Below are 19,328 nucleotides of genomic sequence, written 5' to 3'. Positions count from 1 at the left end.
GGATCTTCATCTCATGTTTTTTTAATATATTTATTGCTTGCTTGCTTACTTGCTTATTAATTAATTAATTGATTGCTTGATTATTTTTTTGTTGTCTTCTGCACTCTGTTTGGATGCCCCAGTTGGTGGTCTTTAATTGATTCTGTTATGGTTATTATTCTATAGATTTATTGAGCATGGTCACAAGCAAATGAGTCTCCAATTGTACACAGTGACATTATGTATTTTGATAAAATGTACTTTGAACTGTTATATAATGTTGGTTGACAGTCCTGAGTGACCTCCGACCACACCTCTCATCTGTCTTTGTTTAAAGGGCCCAGTTTCATTTCAGTCTGAGTGTAGAGGCAGGAAGCTAGCACCCTTACAATGCAAATGGATTCTAAGCCAGGCTCAGAAATGCAACGTTTGCTGCATTATCCCCTCTCATTTACACTTTCAGTCAGCATCTCAGTGTTAGTGGGCATCAGTCTGTGTTTCAAAAATCAAAACCACAGGCAATTTGGTTAGGTTAGTCTTTTGTATTTGATTTTAACTTGGCACTTACCTAAGCAAAGGACATTGAAGTGATCTAGTGAAGGCCTTGGTGGAGGGTTGAGTTTGTTGGACATACACAGACATGTAAGATGACATTAATCAATGGAATATACAGTACATGGGCCACTCTATGGGCTGAATATGCCAATTTTGCTCCTGTGTCTTACGGTCTGAATATTAATTCAATTGCAACTCACAGTCAGAGTCAACAAGATCTCCTGGGCTAAGGTATCAAGGTAAAATGCAGGAATTCATTCAGCACTTAGATTTGAAGAGCAAAGCCTTGGAACTCCTCTGATGATCACTTGCTGGTGTATGTAAAGACACTGCCCAGAAGAGGACAATGGCAAACCACTTCTGTTAAAAAATTTTGCCAAGAACAATCATGGTAATGGAAAGACCATGATTGCCTATGTCATACAACACAGAACATAATGAATGAATGGTGTGGAATTAAACCGTTAATAAAAGAGAGATTCCAGGTTTGATCGTAATAACAGTTTGTCTTCTTTTGCAAATTGACTGTTTGTCAGTTTTGGTTCGTGTGTAGTTTTTCATTGATTCTATTGTATTTCTTGTTCTGTGAATGCCTGCAAGAAAATGAATCTCTGGGTAGTATATGGTGTCATATACGTACTTTGATAATAAATCTACTTTGAATTTGAATAATAGTGGCAAAGTAGCAATTCTCAGATGGGAAACAATCAACAATACAGTATTCCATGATGCCTTGAAGAATGAATGAAATGTCCTGTATTATCAGTAGAACACTCCCTGAGGAGAAAATCAAGCTAGGAAGAGATATTTCCTTAGCCAAGTGGTTGGGTCAATCAACGTTCCAAGGGATCTTCGTTTGAATCTCAGTGTAAGATTGATTCCTGTTATTGGAATGTCTGCTTTGAACCCTTGACCCTTTGGGTTGGAGAACAGCCTGGTACCCATCACAGTGTGAAAGCTGGCAAACTGATGAGAGGAGCTCCCTGAATCCCCAAGGATGACAGGTAAAATGACTTCTAGAATGGTGGAGGAAAGCACAACCCAGGTAAGTCCTCGTCTACCAAGCTTTTGTTAGGAAGACAGATGTGAAAGTTGGTTTTTTAAGTTATGACATTTTTCTGCCATCCCAGGTAATATTTCGTCCAAAATAACCAACAAGGGGATTGACTTAAAGTTGACCATGTGAGTGAATTATTATCACTGTTCATCAGCTAGCAGATAGTTGAGTTAGTCTAAGTCAAAGGAAAATTTATTATCAAGGTTGCCATATAGTACTTTGAGATTCATTTTCTTGCAGGAATTTACAGGAAAATAAAGAAATACAATGGAATTTGCAAAAAAAAAACTACACATAAACAAAGACTGACAAACAATCAATGTGCAAAGAAGATAATTTGTGCAAATAAGTACCATGCTGAGAATATGAAAGAGTCTGTAGATTTTAGACTGTACTTTGTAGTTCACAGTTACCCATGATGGTCCAGAAGCATGGTGGTGATAGGGTAATAACTATTCCTGAACCTCATGGTGTGGGACCTGTTCTGGAAAATGACTCCATTTAGTCTATCTCCTTTTGGGGAATTGCATCTACTGCTTGCACTGACAGGTAATGCTGGAATAATGAAGCGTCATTGTGTTGTGAATAGGCTAAGTATTCAGTGACTGTTCAAAGGTCTGGTAGAAGACCAGGCACTGGCCAGCCACCATCTTCCTGAGGTCAGCAGGGAAGTGTAATGAATGCTGGTCTTGCTGGACAAACTCCAACAGTGGACCTGCTCCTGAGAATGTGAGTGTGAACTTGATTTGAAGAGTTCTCCTCCTCCTGCATCTTTTGTGCTTCACTCCCTCCCTATTGCTCTGACATTAATAACCCGTGACTACATAATGATAACCTAACACTCCAGAGTCCAGGCTAGAACTAAGCCAACGGAATTGTTATTTTTAAGTCATTAACCATCTACAGAATAATATTATTGCATGAAAATTAAAAATTTGCCTGAGGTTTTCCTGTGTCAATCAGATGGATTGGGAAAGTACTATTGATCTTTGTTCGTATAGAATCTGAATGCCTGCTGGTGCAGTCATCTTAGAGAACATACATAGAACATAGAAGACTACAGCACATTTGGCCCTCAATATTGTGCCAAACCAGCTAAAGAGTAAATCAAAAACACTCAAACATTAATCCTCCTACCTACACCAAGTCCCTATCCCTCCACTTCCTCACATTCATATGCCTATCTGAATGTCTCTGAAAAGCCACTGATGTATTTGCCTCCACCACCATACCAGGCAGTGCATTCCAGGCTTTCCCCTCACATCCCCCCTTACCCTACCCCCTCTCACCTTCAATGTATGCCCTCCGGTCTTAGATATTTCAACCGTGGGCAACAGATACTCTCTGTCCACTCTATCTATGCCTTTCATAATCTTGTAAACCTCTATCAGATCTCCCCTCAGCCTCCGGCACTCCAGAGTAAACAACCCAAGTTTATCCAGCCTTCAGTGGTAGCACATGCCCTCTTAACCAAGCAGTAATGGTAGTAAAACTTCCAGTCTACCCTGTCACCTGCTTAATAAACATGTATCTTAATAAATCTTAACAGAAGATATTAAGAATCTCCCCATCTTTTTGTTTAGGCATCTTCCCCCTTCCTTTCCAGTCCTGAAGAATGGTCTCGGCCCAAAATGAAAACTGTTTACTCTTTTCCATAGATGCTGCCTGACCTGCTGAGTTCCTCCAGCATTTTGTGCATGTTGCTTTTGATATTAAATCTACTTATTCAATTCATGGCAGATGCAATTTAATGTGGATAAATGTGAGGTTATCCATTTTGGTTGCAAGAACAGGAAAACAGATTATTATCTGAACGGTGGCCGATTAGGAAATGGGGAGATGTACCGAGACCTGGGTGTCATTGTACACCAGTCATTGAAGGTGGGCATGCAGGTACAGCAGGCAGTGAAAAAGGCAAATGGTATGTTGGCATTCATAGCAAAAGAATTTGAGTACAGGAGCAGGGAGGTTCTATTGCAGTTGTACAAGGCCTTGGTGAGACCACACCTAGAATATTGTGTGCAGTTTTGGTCCCCTAATCTGAGGAAAGACATTCTTGCCATAGAGGGGGTACAGAGAAGGTTTACCAGATTGATTCCTGGGATGGCAGGACTTTCATATGAAGAAAGACTGGATCGACTAGGCTTATACTCACTGGAATTTAGAAGATTGAGGGGGGATCTTATTGAAATGTATAAAATTCTAAAGGGATTGGACAGGCTAGATGCAGGAAGATTGTTTCCAATGTTGGGGAAGTCCAGAATGAGGGGTCACAGTTTAAGGATAAAGGGGAAGCCTTTTAGGACTGAGATGAGGAAAAACTTCTTCACACAGAGAGTGGTGAATCTGTGGAATTCTCTGCCACAGGACACAGTTGAGGCCGGTTCATTGGCTATATTTAAGAGGAAGTTAGATATGGCCCTTGTGGCTAAAAGGATCAGGGGGTATGGAGAGAAAGCAGGTAGAGGGTTCTGAGTTGGATGATCAGCCATGATCATACTGAATGGCGGTGCAGGCTCGAAGGGCCAAATGGCCTACTCCTGCACCTATTTTCTATGTTTCTATGTTTTTACTTTGAAAGTTACTATACAGTAACCCCATCATTTGTTTGCCCTTACAGATGCCAGGAATTGGCAGCTCAGTCCCATACAAATGAGGAGTGGAGAAGGTAGTAAGGCTCCTGCAGACTTTGCAAGAGTTGGTTCTTGTCTTTTGTCAGTTGCTCCAACAGCAGTCTCAGTGTAGCTTTCAAGAGAGATTTCCTGCTCTCCAAATCAGAACATTTAGTTAAAGTTCAATGGAGCATTATAAAATATAAGAGTCAGAGGAGACTGGAGAGGTGGATTTCATACATAAGGATTCAGCATGGCTGCTAATGGTGGAACAACAAATTAAGTTCATTGGCTTCCTGAAGTTCAAAGTCTAAAGTCAATTTATTAATAAAGTACATATTGTGCATGTTACTATATGAATCTCTAGGCTATATATGGTGACATATATCTATTTTGACAATAAATTGACTTTGAACTTCAGGAAGCCAGTGAACTTAATAACCAGGACTTAAGAACTTTTTAAAAGCTATTATTAATGCTTTTTGAGATAGTGATTTAGATGCATATCATATTTTTTTACTGAGTTAAGTATTGTATGTAATTAGTTTTGCTACAACAAGTGTATGGGACATTGGAAAAAAAAAGTTGAATTTCCCCATGGGGATGAATAAAGTATCTATCTATCTATCTATCTAATTATAACTGTGAATAGAATGACAGCCTTTTAACTGTTCTTCCCCCTTTCTGCATGGTTCTGCCCAGTGTGGTGAAGTGAATTGGTCTATCTGAGACCTTCCCAATCTACTTTGGATTCTTTCTTCTGCTGCAATCCACATTTAGTTCGTTCAGAAGTGGGGCAGCAGGATTAAGGCCTATGATGGCAGAGGAGCAAGGTTGTACGTGGTTGCACTAGGTTGGAATATTGATTTTACTATCTTTTTAATCTTGTAGACAGAATGATATAGAATAGTCCCACAGTAGGTCCTGGGGGAAGATCAGTTTTGTTTTCAGGAGAGTGTTAATGGAAAGCGAAAGAAGACTACTTGGGAGCAATAAATGAAAAACAATGATTATGATGACATTAAGAGGTTGATATTTATTAAAATCACAGCTGCAAGGTACCAGCATTCTATTTCTTACCCTCCAAGATTTCAATTTGTTCTGGAATCTCAAGCACTAATATACTCTACACAAAATGCAACAAAAATGGAACTGTTGGAAGAACCTAGCTAGTCCAGCAGCCTCTGTGGAAAGAGAAACCAGTCAACGTTTTTCTGTCAGTATTCCTTCCTCAAAACTGGGGGAAGAGTGGGTGTGTTTACAGTTTACAGATTCTATCACCTGCAGTTTTATTATAAAGTACAGTATGAATCCTTCAATATTCAGATCCCCCGTGCACTTACTGTAGTCCATGTGGTAACAGCACTGGAATAAAAACACTTTGACAGTATTAGGAAGTATTACTGAAATTACCACATTGTGTACCACGTCAGGGCATTACCATGTCACGTACCACCTCTGGACATGACCCCATCACGTACCATCTCTGGGCATGACCACGTCACATACAATCTTTGGGCATGACCATTTCATGTACCACCCCTGGGAAGACCACATCACATATCATCTCTGGGCATGACCACATCACGTACAATCTTTGGACATGACCATGTCACATATCACCCCTGGGAAGACCACATCACATATCATCTCTGGGCATGACCACATCACGTACAATCTTTGGGCATGACCACGTCACATATCACCCCTGGGAAGACCACGTCACATATCATCTCTGGGCATGACCACGTCACGTACAATCTTCGGGCATGACCACGTCACGTACCACCCCTGGGAAGACCACATCACGTATCATCTCTGGGCATGACCACGTCACGTACAATCTTTGGGCATGACCATGTCACGTACCATCTCTGGGCATGATCACGTCAAGTACCACCTCGGTATTACTGTGTCACGTACCACCCCTGGGCACGACTATGTCACATATCACCTCTGGGCATGACCACGTCACGTACCATCTCTGGGCATGATCACATTACGTACCATCTCTGAAGTTAAGAAACTGTATCTTGGATCCAAAATATCCAGGATTCATAAAGTCAGAGTTGTAGAGCAGTACAACACAGAAACAGACCCTTTGACCAGTCCAGTCTGTGCCAAACTGTTATTCTGCCTGGTCCCATTGACACACATCTGGACTATAGACCTCTATACCTTTTCCATCCATGTTCTTATCCAAACTTCTCTCGTGTTTCCTTGGTCTTACTTAGTAAAACACAATCTTATTTAATGCTACAACTCCTGCTGAATTTACAATCAGTGGCCACTTTATTAGGTACACCTGTACACTTGCTTGATAATGCAAATATCTAATCAGCCAATCGTGTGGTAGCAACTCAATGTATAAAAGCATACAGACATGGTCAAGAGGTTCAGTTGGTGTTCAGACCAAACATCAGGATGAGGAAGAAGGTGACTTTCACTGTGAAATGATTGTTGGTGCCGGACGGGGTGGTTTGAGTATTTCAGAAACTGCTGATTTCTTGGAATTTTCATGCACAAGTCTGTAGCGTTTGCAGAGAATGGTGTAAAATACAAAAACATCCAGTGAGCAGCAGTTCTGTTGGTGAAAATGCCTTGTTAATGAGAGAGATCAGAGGAGAATGGCCAGATTGGTTCAAGGTGGCAGGAAGGCGACAGTTACTCAAATAACCACACTCATTACGACAGTGGTGTGCAGAAGAGCATCTCTGAACACACAACTCATTGAACCTTGAAGTGGATGGACTATAGTGGCAGAAGGTCATTAACATGTACTCAATATCCACTTTATGAGGCACAGGAGGTGCATACACTACTGAGGTCACTTTGATTCAATTAAGTGACTTGTGGAATTAGGACTGAACTGATTCCCAATATGCCTTGTTCATGACCTTGTTTCTTAGTATTGTGTCCTGATTTTCAGCCTACTTATTGTAAACTGCCAATGTTATTGTATGGAATATCTTTCCTAAACCATTTCTGCACATGGCAATGACTCCCTCTCTCTGCTTGGCTTCAGTACTCGGCAATGAGCTAAGGCACACTGCATCTACCACTGAGGAGACCTGTGGAAATAGCTGGCATGTTCCATTTTACAGATCTGCTTTGCTCAAGAATGTAAGATTTATTTCAAGGGGAGGCAGTAGAGCTCTCCCACCCCCCAGTGCCACTCAGTGAAATCATAGCTGATATGATGGTGGGCAACATCTCATATTCCAACTGGGTAGCCTCCAACCCAATGAAATGAAAATTGATTTTCTTACTTCTGGTAATTTCTTCCTCCTCCCTCCTCCTCTCTTTTTCCATTCCCCTTTCTTGCTCCCCTCTCACCCCTTCTCTTTTCCTCGCCTTCTGCTGGTTCTCCTTCTCCTTCCCTTTCTTCCATGGTCCACCGTCCTCTCCTAAGAGATTCTATTTTCTTCAGCCCTTTACCTTTTCCACCTATCCCTTCTTAGCTTCTCACTTGATATACCGCCCCATCCACCCACCCAGCTTCTCTCTCATCTATCACCTGCCAGCTCGTACTCCTTTTCACTTGTTCCTCTTTCCTTCACAGTCCTGATGAAGGGTCTATGGTCCAAAACATCAACTATTTATTCTTTTCCATAGATGATACCCAACCTGCAGAGTTCTTCCAGCATCTTGTCTGTGTTATTCTGGATTTCTAGCATCTCTTGTAACAGTGACCCTTATGTCTCCTTTGCTGTAAACCTTGGCTCCAAAGCCTATGAATCTCAGCCTTTAATATCTAATGACTCAGTACCCACAGCCATCCAAGGTAGAGAGCTGCAGAGATGAACAAACCTTAGAGAGAAGAATTTCCTCACCATGTCTCTTTGTCTTGTGATTATTCTCTCTAATTCTTGTCAGAATCGTCCTGCTCAATCCCCTCTGGCCAGTCTACTCATCAGTATGTTCAGCTCACATTTTTTACATTTCAATAAATCAAGGCCTGATCTGTTCAGTTTTTACCCTAAAAATCAACCCAGTGAATCTAGCAGTTCGTGCAATAGTTTACCGTGTCGGCAGTTACTGGCTGGGGTTCAGTTCCCACCATTGTGTTGAAGGAGTTGGTATGTTTTCCCGGTGGGCTCCCTGGGAATGCTCTGGTTTCCTCCTATGGATCAGGGTTAGTAAGCTGTGAGAATGGGAATGTGACTAGACTTGAGGATAGTCCTCAGCACATCCTCGGACTTCACTGTAAATTTGGATGTACTTGTAACAAATGAAGCTTTTCTTTCTTTTCTGTCTTTCTCCCATTCTTTTTCTCTTTCCTTTCTCCACACTGCCACCAGTGCAACTACATCGTTCCTGAAGTAGGGAGAGCAAAACTGCTCATATGACACCTCACCATAGAGCCAATGCACTGTGGTAGGAAATGGGTTGAGTCATGCAGTGCGGCAACACACTAATTCTTTAACTCACTGTCCTAGTTATCAGTACTGCTGGATCGAAATAAGCTGCAGAAAGATGTCAGCTCAGTGGGCACTAGCCTCCCCAGCATCCGGGTCATCTTCAAGGAGCGATGCCTCAAAAAAGGCGGCATCCATTGTTAGGGACCTTCATCACCCAGAATAAACCTTTGTCACATCAGGGAGAAGGTACAGGAGCCTGAAGACGTACACTGTATGATTCAGGAACAGCTTCTTCCCCTCTGCCATCTAATTTCTGAACAGACATCAAACCCATGAACACCACCCCACTGCTTATTTTTTTAATCTTTTTGTATTACTTATTTAACGTTTAAAAAAATATATGTATAGTTCTTACTATAATTTATAGTTTTTTATTTATATGAGTTGCAATGTACTCCTGCTGCTAGCTACGAACTTCATAACTTTTTACTGTGATTCTGATTCTGAGCTTGCTTGCTCGCTCAGTCCTTGCCCCTTCAATACACAGAATAGTTAACACAGCTCTCTTACAACAGCAGACTTGGCCGGAGCAACCACTGGCTCTGTTGGCACCATTTCACTGCATTGTGCAGCGGAGAACGTTTAATCACCATGCAATTGGCAAGTTCAGGAGAACGTATCCAATGTCAAATACTGAAAGCTTTTATTTTGGCCAAGCTTGTTGTTCACAACAACGGCAGAAAATAAAGGTGAAATGAAAATTCGAGCTTTATTTTGACTGATGTGGACTTTACAGCGAGCAAACTTGGCGGCAGATTTTTATTTTCCCTTTAAGGAGAGCACAGGCAGACTAAGCCCTAATTGATGTTCCTTTTTTAAATAACCGGTAGTTTGGAGTGGTGGATTAACCAAACTGCATGTTTGTACACAAGATTTTTACTTCATGCTGAAGATGTGTGCTGTCAGCTGTGACCTCCCCTCCCTGACTATACAGCCCGACAGGAGAGCCAGTGATTGAGAGGTTGAGGTGAAACCTCTGGGTGGTTTGGCCAGACCTTGAAGTGGCAGATGGCATTCTGTGTCTGTTAAGTGCCTGCTGTCGCCCCCACCCCTTTCCTCAGATTAATGTAGAGTTTTTAAAAAACGCAATTAAGGGGATAGTGAGAGACACAAAAGGCCCACGTGCCTCTGGTGAAGCAGCCGTTTCAGAAGACAATGGGGCCATCAGCCAACCATACAAGAGACAACTGTTGCCTATGACATGGGTCTAACTGGCTTTCAAATCATTTCTCTCTTGTTGTCTTATGATTTTATCCAATTGCAAATCTGGACAAGGGTCACCTGATAGTACACCCCCTCCACCCCAGGTTTTTTTTGAATTGCATGACTTAGTACTAACTGCCTGGTTTCTGTTGCTATGGCAACCCTAATTTTATTGTTCTTTAAGTAGTGGGTGCGTTATTAATCATGGGCTGGCTGTAATTGGCTCTCTTTTGAATATTCAAACTGCTTTCTTTCTCTGGTAGTAAAGACACACAAACTGCCACTTTAATTTTTTTCCCTTCGTCCTCCTTCCTTGCCGAGCTCAAAGAAAAAGTCTAAGACTGACACCGGTGCCTACAACGCTTAGCAAGCTTGCAATTACGTTTGTTAAACTTTTTCCCCCAAGTTGTCAATAAAGTTAATGGAACTCCTCCAGTCACAGAGTGGGGTGCAGCAGCATCAGGACAAGATTTGGGAAGTATTCCCTTTAAGTGTTTTTTGTTCAGTGTTCTTTTTTTCAGTGTTTTTTAGGGCTTAGGTTTAATGCCCTGTAGATGGAGGTTTTCCACACTAATAGATCAGGCTGCTATGTCAGCCCCATTAAAGGCAAGATGTACAGTACATCCCCAGATTACCGAGGGGTTTTGTTCCCAGAAAACTGTCCATATCATGATTTTCCTTATTTCAAACCCTTGACAAAAATTGATAATATTTGCTGTCTCTTCTGCATTTTGTGTTTAACTTGCTTTTCCCTCACATAATATGGTAAGGGTGAAACTCTGTCAGGAGTTATCAAGTTGCAGTAACTCAGGAGTCCACTGTGGTTGCACTTACCAGGCACCGCTTCTGAAAACAAAAATTATTGAATGTAATATTTAAATATAACTGTGAATAGAATGACTGTGGTACCCCCTTTCTCCGTGATGAAGTGAACTGTGTATCTGAGAATGTTGTTATGGAGTCAGTGCCTCATACTGTTTGGGGAAGAGGACACCATACCAGGCAAGGTTAGGAGATCCTGGCACATTGCGGCACATTTGGATAGCAGTAACAGGATCGGTCCGAGTCAGCATGGATTTACGAAGGGGAAATCATGCTTGACTAATCTTCTGGAATTTTTTTAGGATGTAACTAGCAAAATGGACAAGGGAGAGCCAGTGGATGTAGTGTACCTGGACTTTCAGAAAGCCTTTGATAAGGTCCCACATAGGAGATTAGAGAGCAGAATTAGAGCACATGGTACTGGGGGTAGGGTACTGACATGGAAAGAAAATTGGTTGGTAGACAGGAAACAAAGAGTAGGGATTAATGGGTCCCTTTCAGAATGGCAGGCAGTGACTAGTGGGGTACTGCAAGACTCGGTACTAGTACTGCAGCTATTTACAATATACATTAATGATTTAGATGAAAGGATTAAAAGTAACATTAGCAAATTTGCAGATGACACAAAGCTGGGTGGCAGTGTGAAATGTGAGGAGGATGTTATGAGAATGCAGGGTGACTTGGACAGGTTGGGTGAGTGGGCAGATGCATGGCAGATGCAGTTTAATGTGGATAAATGTGAGGTTATCCACTTTGGTGGCAAGAACAGGAAGGCAGATTACTATCTAAATGGTGTCAAGTTAGGAAAAGGGGAAGTACAACGAGATCTGGGTGTCCTTGTTCATCAGTCACTGAAAGTAAGCATGCTGGTACAGCAGGCAGTGAAGAAAGCTAATGGCATGTTGGCCTTCATAACAAGGGGTGTTGAGTATAGGAGCAAAGAGGTCCTTCTGCAGTTGTACAGGGCCCTGGTGAGACCACACCTGGAGTACTGTGTGCCGTTTTGGTCTCCAAATTTGAGGAAGGACATTCTTGCTATTGAGGGAGTGCAGCGTAGATTCACGAGGTTAATTCCTGGGATGGTGGTATTGTCATATATTGAAAGGTTGGAGCGACTGGGCCTGTATACACTAGAATTTAGAAGGATGACAGGGGATCTGATTGAAACATATAAGATTATTAAGGGATTGGACACACTAGAGGCAGGAAACATGTTCCCGATGTTGGGGGAGTCCAGAACCAGAGGCCACAGTTTAAGAATAAGGGGTAGGCTATTTAGAACGGAGTTGAGGTAAAACTTTTTCAAACATGTTCCCGATGTTGGGGGAGTCCAGAACCAGACTCCACAGTTTAAGAATAAGGGGTAGGTTATTTAGAATGGAGTTGAGGTAAAACTTTTTCACCTAGAGAGTTGTGGATCTGTGGAATGCTCTGCCTCAGAAGGTAGTGCAGGCCAATTCTCTGGATGCTTTCAAGAGAGAGTTAGATAGAGCTTAAAGATAGTGGAGTCAAGGGATATGAGGAGAAGGCAGGAACGGGGTACTGATTGTGGATGATCAGCCATGAGCACAGTGAATGGTGGTGCTGGCTCAAAGGGCCGAATGGCCTGCTCCTGCCCCTATTGTCTATTGTCTATCCTGCTTTACTGTGTGAGTCAGGGTTGACCATGGTTGTCTAGATACACAGGCCTGGGCAGAATGATGTGCAGAGCAAGCTGTTGCCTGTGTGGCAGCCCCCCACCCCCCCCCCCCCCACGCAGTTGATGAATCCAAAGGAACGGCAGAGACTGATACAATCTGGTATCAACAGCGTCGTAGGAGTTGCCAGTAAGTGCTGAACTCAACGTAGAACTGCCTTAGGGACTACACCTCTGAATATTTCCTCAGGGTTTACTCCTGAAGTCTTCCTTATGAGTGGGCGTAGCCTCAAAACAGCAGAGGTTTGAGATCAGAGTTTTCCTTCTCCAAGGTAAGCTGCCAACCATGGCCAATGAGCTCCAACTGTCTGAAGCGACTGGGTTTAAGGAGCCAGTAACCCACCTTTGCCCCTTCTCCTGTCAGTAGAAATGGTTCCATCAGGCTTACTAGCTAAGCCACATGTGAAGGCCAGGAGTTAGACTTGGTTGTCAGAGGATTTTTGAGATATACACCTTTGGAAGCATTTAATAGGTAGTGGGAGCTTGTCCCCATTACCACCCCCGGCTATAACAACCATATAGAATCTCTGGGCTTGGGTGAGAGCCAGTAAGCTTTTACTTGGAGGGAAGGAACCAAGGAAAATTATTTCAGGATTCTGTATTATCCCAGCAAGCAAAGCTAATGCATGCTCCTCGCCACAGCTCACAGTGGCATTTGACACATTGTCTAGACTACATAATCCAAGGTGCAAGCGGTCCGTTATCCAGCATTGCTTTTACAGTGTATGTGTGCCACAATTAGATGAGGGTGTTTGAAAGCACACTCAAAGAGAATTGCTCATCTAGGAGAAGGAAAACTCTGATCTTGAACCTCCGCTGCCTTGCGGCTATACCCACTCATGGGGAAGCTTTCAAAGATAGGCAAGTGTAGTTCAACTGGGGTGCAAAGATCATCCAGACATTAAGGAGTGAAGAGATAACAGGATAGAGGAGAATATTTTCAGAGATATTACTTTTGATTATGTTATAGGAGAGCCTATAATTTTGCATATCTATTTGTTGATTTAAAGTGACAACTGAGAGTCCCCAGAGTGTGCTGGCAACCTCTACCCCCACCTCAGCTTTTTATTAAATGAGATTCAATGCATTGACACAGAGCAATAAAAGGCAGATTGTAGCCTTACTCAAAATCGCATTTCTTTACCTCCAGACCCGGCCTCCTGACCCCTGACCCGTCTCAGCTGAGCGAGGATGACCTCCCAAGTGACCTGCAGTCCCTGTCCTGGCTGACATCTGTTGATGTGCCCCGCTTACAGCAGATGGCCACAGGTAGAATGGATTTTAACCTGAACACCCAGAATCCGACACTGACAACACAAACAGGTATCACTGAAGCTGCAGATTGTAATGCGTTCATGGTTAGTGCTGGCAACAGTCATTTTGGACAGCAAATATGAGTTATTTCGTGAGACTGAAGGTCATGGAATCCCTTACAGAGTAGAATGGTTCAAAGCTTAATCCCAAGTCCTCTCTATTCAGAATATTCAAATTCTCATTTGGCCGGAAGCAGTATTTGGGTGGACTCTACTTGAGGAGAATATTCATGCCACATGATATTGCTGTAGTCAGCTTCCATGTATGAAGCACATTTTGTATGATACTGTATATCTGTAGTGGTTGTCCATCCTGTTCCCTCCACTTCCTACAGCCCACCACACTTCAGCCTCTTGTTAGCGCCCACCACTTCATGAGGTGATCTCCAGCCAATGGAGCAGTGGTCACTAACGGAGCGTGGCTCTGATTCCCAGCCACAGTTTGTGCCAGCTAATTGGAACATTCCCAGTTCAGTCTTCTGGTGAAGGAAGTATCACTCCTCATTGCTAGGGTGAAGATTACGAGGAGTGGACCTGCCTTCTCCACTTCTCATTGTTCCATCTTTTACTGCTCAGGTAAGTTAATTGAGTAAAGTTTCAACTTCAGTGGTCAATCCCTGCACTCTTCCATTCCCTCTGGCTATTCCCTCACCCCCCCCCCCCACCCTTACCGTGCCCTTTTCATACCTTGGCATACATCAACTCAAGAGTATCATTTTGCATGCAGAAAGGTTCTGGTTAAACCATTAGGCTGTAAGGTACAGCAGCTGAATTAGGCCATTCAGTTCATTGAGTGTGCCCCACCATTCAATTATGACTGATTTTTATTTTCAACACCATTCTTCTATTTCCGCCCAGTAACTCTTAATGCCCTTACCAATCATGGACCTATCAGCCTCTGCATTAAATACACCCTCTGTGGCAATGAATTCCACAGATTCACCTCCTCTGTTCTTAATGAGACATCTCTCTATTCAATAGTTCAAGACTATGCCACAGATCCTAGACTCTTCGACTAATGGAAACATCCCCTCCTCTTCCGTTCTACCCAGGCTTCTCAGTATCTGGTAGGTTTCAATGAGATTCCCTCTCCCCCCCATCCTTTTAAACCAGGGGTTCCCAATTTCTTCTATGTCATGGACCTCTTCCATTAACAGAGGGGCTTGGGAAACCCCTGTTCTAAGCTCAAACTCAGTGATTGGTCTACCGTAGAGAAGCAATAAGAAGAGACTGCACGAGGACTGGTGGGAGATGGAGTCACTTTCTCACCACCCTTCATCACTGACGTACCAAGTGGTGACTATAGGGATGACAAGTTTCTTGCCAGTGTTCTATTGCTTGGAACACTATAATATCAGCTGGGAGTGCAGGAACACTATCAGGAATTTGGAGAAAGTTTAAATCTGGTGTAAATTAAATTCTCAGTAATCACATCAATATGAATTTTTACGTATCTCACCAGGTTCTACGTTCAGTCTGATAGAGTACTTCTACTTAATTCTCACTTTGAATGGATTCTCTTAGGCCTAGTGCTCCATGACATGTCCAACAACCTGACTCCAACTTCAGTGCAAGGGACCATGATCCAGGTACAAGCATCCATGCAGCATGGCATTATGGGAATGAACACCATGGCAACTCATGGACAAAGTGTAAGTTCACAATAACTTCCAAATTGATTTGTAATGCTATTGAATAAACACTGATTTTCAAAATGTAGAAAGAGATCAATAATATTATCTTCATTACTATTTTACTAAGGAAGAGGATGTTGACAAGATGTAAATGGAAATAGAAATGATAAAGCAAATAGATTAATGAAAATTAATATGCAGGATGTAAGCAAAAGATTGGCTATGCTCCAAGTCATCATCATCATTAAGTGCCATGTTGTATATCATGGGCAAGCTTCTCTTTCCTCAGTACGTCCCAGAAATTCCAGCTGCAGTTTCCTGATTGATGACATCAGTTTGCTTCTTATTTTGGCTTTTCACAACACTTCCTCACTTGTTACTCTGTCCTTCCACAGCTTTGAGTCTTCATTCATTTTGCTTTGATATTGTTTCAACATTCGCTTCCATATGTTAGTGTGGAATGAGTGTAGCACCAGAACACTCTGAGTTTCATACCCAAAGAAATTATGTTCTTTTTTGTGTCTTGCTTAAACACTCAAATGTGCACTTAGCAATCCCCACCTTTCTAATTTCAACATCAGTCCTACCGTCAGATGTTATTGTGCTCCCTAAGTAATTGAACTTCCATGTTTGTTTAATTGTTTCATTTCCCACTTTCAGTTAGTGTTTCTGTGTGGTTAAGTCAAACAATTTGCAATCTAATCGATAAGAGAGGAGGTGGGGGTATGGAGGTAACAGAAGCCTTAGTCTCCTAATTTTCTCAGGAAATGCAGGAGGTTCCAGCCGACTACTACGTTGACTCAGGCCTAGGGGGCTGGCGTCGGGCGCAATGACGGACTCTCCTCTCCCTCATCAGTGTGTTCAGTTCATCTACAGTAGCCACACCGCTATCTTCTGGGAGTGTGTTGACCATAGTCTTGGGAGGGTTCCAGGGTTCACCCTCCCATGCTTGGGCTCCCATGTGATGACTAGGCTGGCAGGTAGCTCAGAGTGGCGTAGACGGTGTCCCGCTAGTTGCAGTCTTCTCACCTCGATTTTAGTAGTGAGCAACAGTAGGTCTCATGGAGCTTGTCGTTCGTCATGTGCTGTTGCCAACTGACATCAAGAGCCATCCGGAGCGTTCGTGTATAGCAACCATCTAGTGACTTTCGCATGGTCTTGGTGAGTGTCCATGTCTCACATCCATATGTGAGAATGGACTCTGACTGCTATGAAGATCCTCTTTTTGAGCCCTCTGGTCAGGTTCGACCTCCAGACTTCCTTCATGTCGTTCATAGCCCTCCACACCAGCGCCTTCCGTATCTTTATGTCCTTCTCCGAACTCAGCATTCTTGACCTGAGGTACTTGAAGTCTAAGACTTTCTTAATGGTATCATTCTTTACGGTCTTGAGAGTACCACTGGAGAAGGAGGAGGAAGAGACTGCCACTGACCGCTATCAACGGCTCATAGACGCACACACAGATGCAACAAAGAGTCTGCGTACTCTGAAGCGAATCAAAAACAGCCGGATCTCGAAACATCCTGACGTCGCAGCAAGGAGTGTGGTCAATGCGTGTCATGCTGAACTTAGAAGGAGCAAAACAGAAGAGCTAAGAGACCAGTTCAAAACAGCAAAGAAGAATCCAGCAGACTGGGAAATGGGGATGTATCACCCTTTGTTCAAGAAAGGGTATAAGAACATCATTAGTAACTGCAGGCTGGTCAGTTTAAAATCAGTACTAGTAAAGCTTTAACAAAAATCAGGACATAATTACTGAGCACTTGGTAAGGTTTGTAATTAATTAGATTTTTTGATTTTCTGAAAGGCAGGTAGTGTTTGACTAACCCAACTGAATTTTTTGAAGAAGTAACAATAGATGAAGACTTTGCTAAAGGATTTCTCAAAGTAAATCACTGGTTAACTAAACTGTGAAAATCTTGTGAATGAAGTGTGAATGTTGGCTTGAATTTTAAAGATTGCTTGAGGATATAAAGCAGTGGGTTATGGTAAGTGGTTATTATTCAGAATAGGAGATAATGGACAAATAACATTTCCTTAGAGATGGTGGAAGACACTGCTTTTTGTTTGGAGAATGATCCCGGGCATCAAAGTGTTAATGTATGAGGAGGGTTGATGGCTCTGGGTTCAGAAGAATGAGGGATCTCATTGAAACCTGTCAAATATTCGAAGACCTGGACAGAGCGGAGGTGGAGAGGGTGTTTCCCATAGTGGGAGAGTCTAGATCCAGAGGGCACAGCCTCAGAATAGAGATGAGGAGGAATTTCTTTAACCAAAGAGTGGTGAATCTGTGGAATTCATTGCCAGAGATGGCTATGGAGACTAAATCATTGGGTATATTTAAAGCAGAGGTTGATAGGTTCTTAAATAGTAAAGGCTACTTGAAGAAGGCAGGAAAATGGGGCTGAGAAGGATAATAAATCAGCCATGATAGAATTGTGGACCAGGCTAGATGGGCTGAATGGCCTACAGGAATTCAAAATAAGTTTCAAAGTTAGCCAACAAGACATGTCATGATTTACTAGTTATCTGAAGAAAGATATAGGACAGATGAAAATATATCTGATGGAATTTAATACAGAGAAGTGTGAGATGATACATACTGGCAGAAGGGATGTGACAGATGTGATTGATCTATGGTGATCCAATATGATTTTAGTGGGCCAAATGGTACTTTGACTTTAATACCAAGGATAAATAATTCAAATGTGGTGTAAGGATTTTTTTTAAAGGCTCAAAAGGTCACGAGGATAGATGGATTGCATTTGTCCATCTCCACAATCAGCACCTCAATCCTTTTCAGTAAAAGCAATTTTAAGAGTTATCCTGATTAACACACACAAAACGCTGTAGGAACAGGTCAGGCAGTCCCTATGGAAAGGAATAGTTGATGTTTCGGGCTGAGACCCTTCATCCGGACTGGAAAGGAAAGGAGAAGATGCCAGAATTTTAAAAAATGGGTGGAGAGGAAGGAGGATAGCTGAAGGTGAAGTGATAGGTGAAGGTGAAGTGATAGCTGAAGGTGAAGTGATAGGTGAAGGTGAAGTGATAGCTGAAGGTGAAGTGATAGCTGAAGGTGAAGTGATAGGTGAAGGTGAAGTGATAGCTGAAGGTGAAGTGATAGGTGAAGGTGAAGTGATAGGTGAAGGTGAAGTGATAGGTGAAGGTGAAGTGATAGGTGAAGGTGAAGTGATAGGTGAAGGTGAAGCCAGGTGGGTAGGAAAGATAAAAGGTTGGAGAGGGAGGAATCTGATAGGAGAGGAGAGTGGACAGGTCTTGAACCAAAATGTTTGCCAATGTCTTCTACTACAGACTCTGTCTGACCTTCTGAGTTCCTCCAGCAGTTTGTTTTCCTGCTCCAGGCTACAGTGTCTATTGGAACTTCTAGTTCATTTCTTGCCAATGCTACTACTCCAATTGAAACTGTTCTGACTGCTCATTCCTTATTGGAACGTGAGGGCATCTTGCCCTAGCATATCCAATGAACAAAATCACACTGGAACCTTTACCAGTTAGAACATAGACTATTACAGCACAATGCAGGCCCATCAGTCCACAACATTGTGCCGAGCTTTTAAACTACAATCTAACCCTTCCCTCCAAAGTAGCCCTCTATCTTCCTACCATTCATATGCCTGTCTTAGAGTCCCCAATGTATCTGCCTCACACACCTACCATTCTCCATGTAAAAAAACTGACCTCTGACATCCCCCCGTACTTTCCTCCAATCACCTTAAAACTGGCCACCTCAGTTAGCTATTTCTACCCTGGGAAAAAAGTCTCAACTGTCCACTTGAGCTATGCCTCTTATCATCTTGTACACCTCTATCAAATCACCAGTCATCCTCCCTCTCTCCAAAGAGAAAAACCTATCCTCATGAAACAGAAATTGTGATTTTTTTAATAATAAAGATTAATGAGAAAGAATGACATGGGATAGAAACAGGTCTGTTGATCCTAAACAAGAGTAATCTTACACCAATCCCGCAATTCCCATCAGATCTCCTCATGTTCTAACATATAATCATATTCTGCA

General features: G+C 42.5%; 1 protein-coding gene across 5 annotated transcripts in view; it reads left to right on the top strand.

Moving 5' to 3' along the window:
- The window catches only part of foxn4 (forkhead box N4), a 51,017-nt gene that overhangs the window by 12,789 nt on the left and 18,900 nt on the right, over window positions 1–19,328 (top strand). For 4 of the 5 annotated variants that reach the window (XM_073065878.1, XM_073065880.1, XM_073065877.1 and 1 more), the window contains 2 exons: window positions 13,496–13,668; window positions 15,183–15,310. In XM_073065878.1, coding sequence (XP_072921979.1) covers window positions 13,496–13,668; window positions 15,183–15,310 — 301 coding nt within the window. Of the gene's footprint in view, window positions 1–13,495; window positions 13,669–14,657; window positions 14,726–15,182; window positions 15,311–19,328 lie in introns of those variants that run through there. The other variant, XM_073065881.1, reaches the window with a different exon arrangement.

The sequence above is a fragment of the Hemitrygon akajei genome, chromosome 14 (genome assembly GCF_048418815.1).
Source record: "Hemitrygon akajei chromosome 14, sHemAka1.3, whole genome shotgun sequence".
NCBI lineage: Eukaryota > Metazoa > Chordata > Chondrichthyes > Myliobatiformes > Dasyatidae > Hemitrygon > Hemitrygon akajei.
This window is presented reverse-complemented; position numbering and strand designations above follow the sequence as displayed.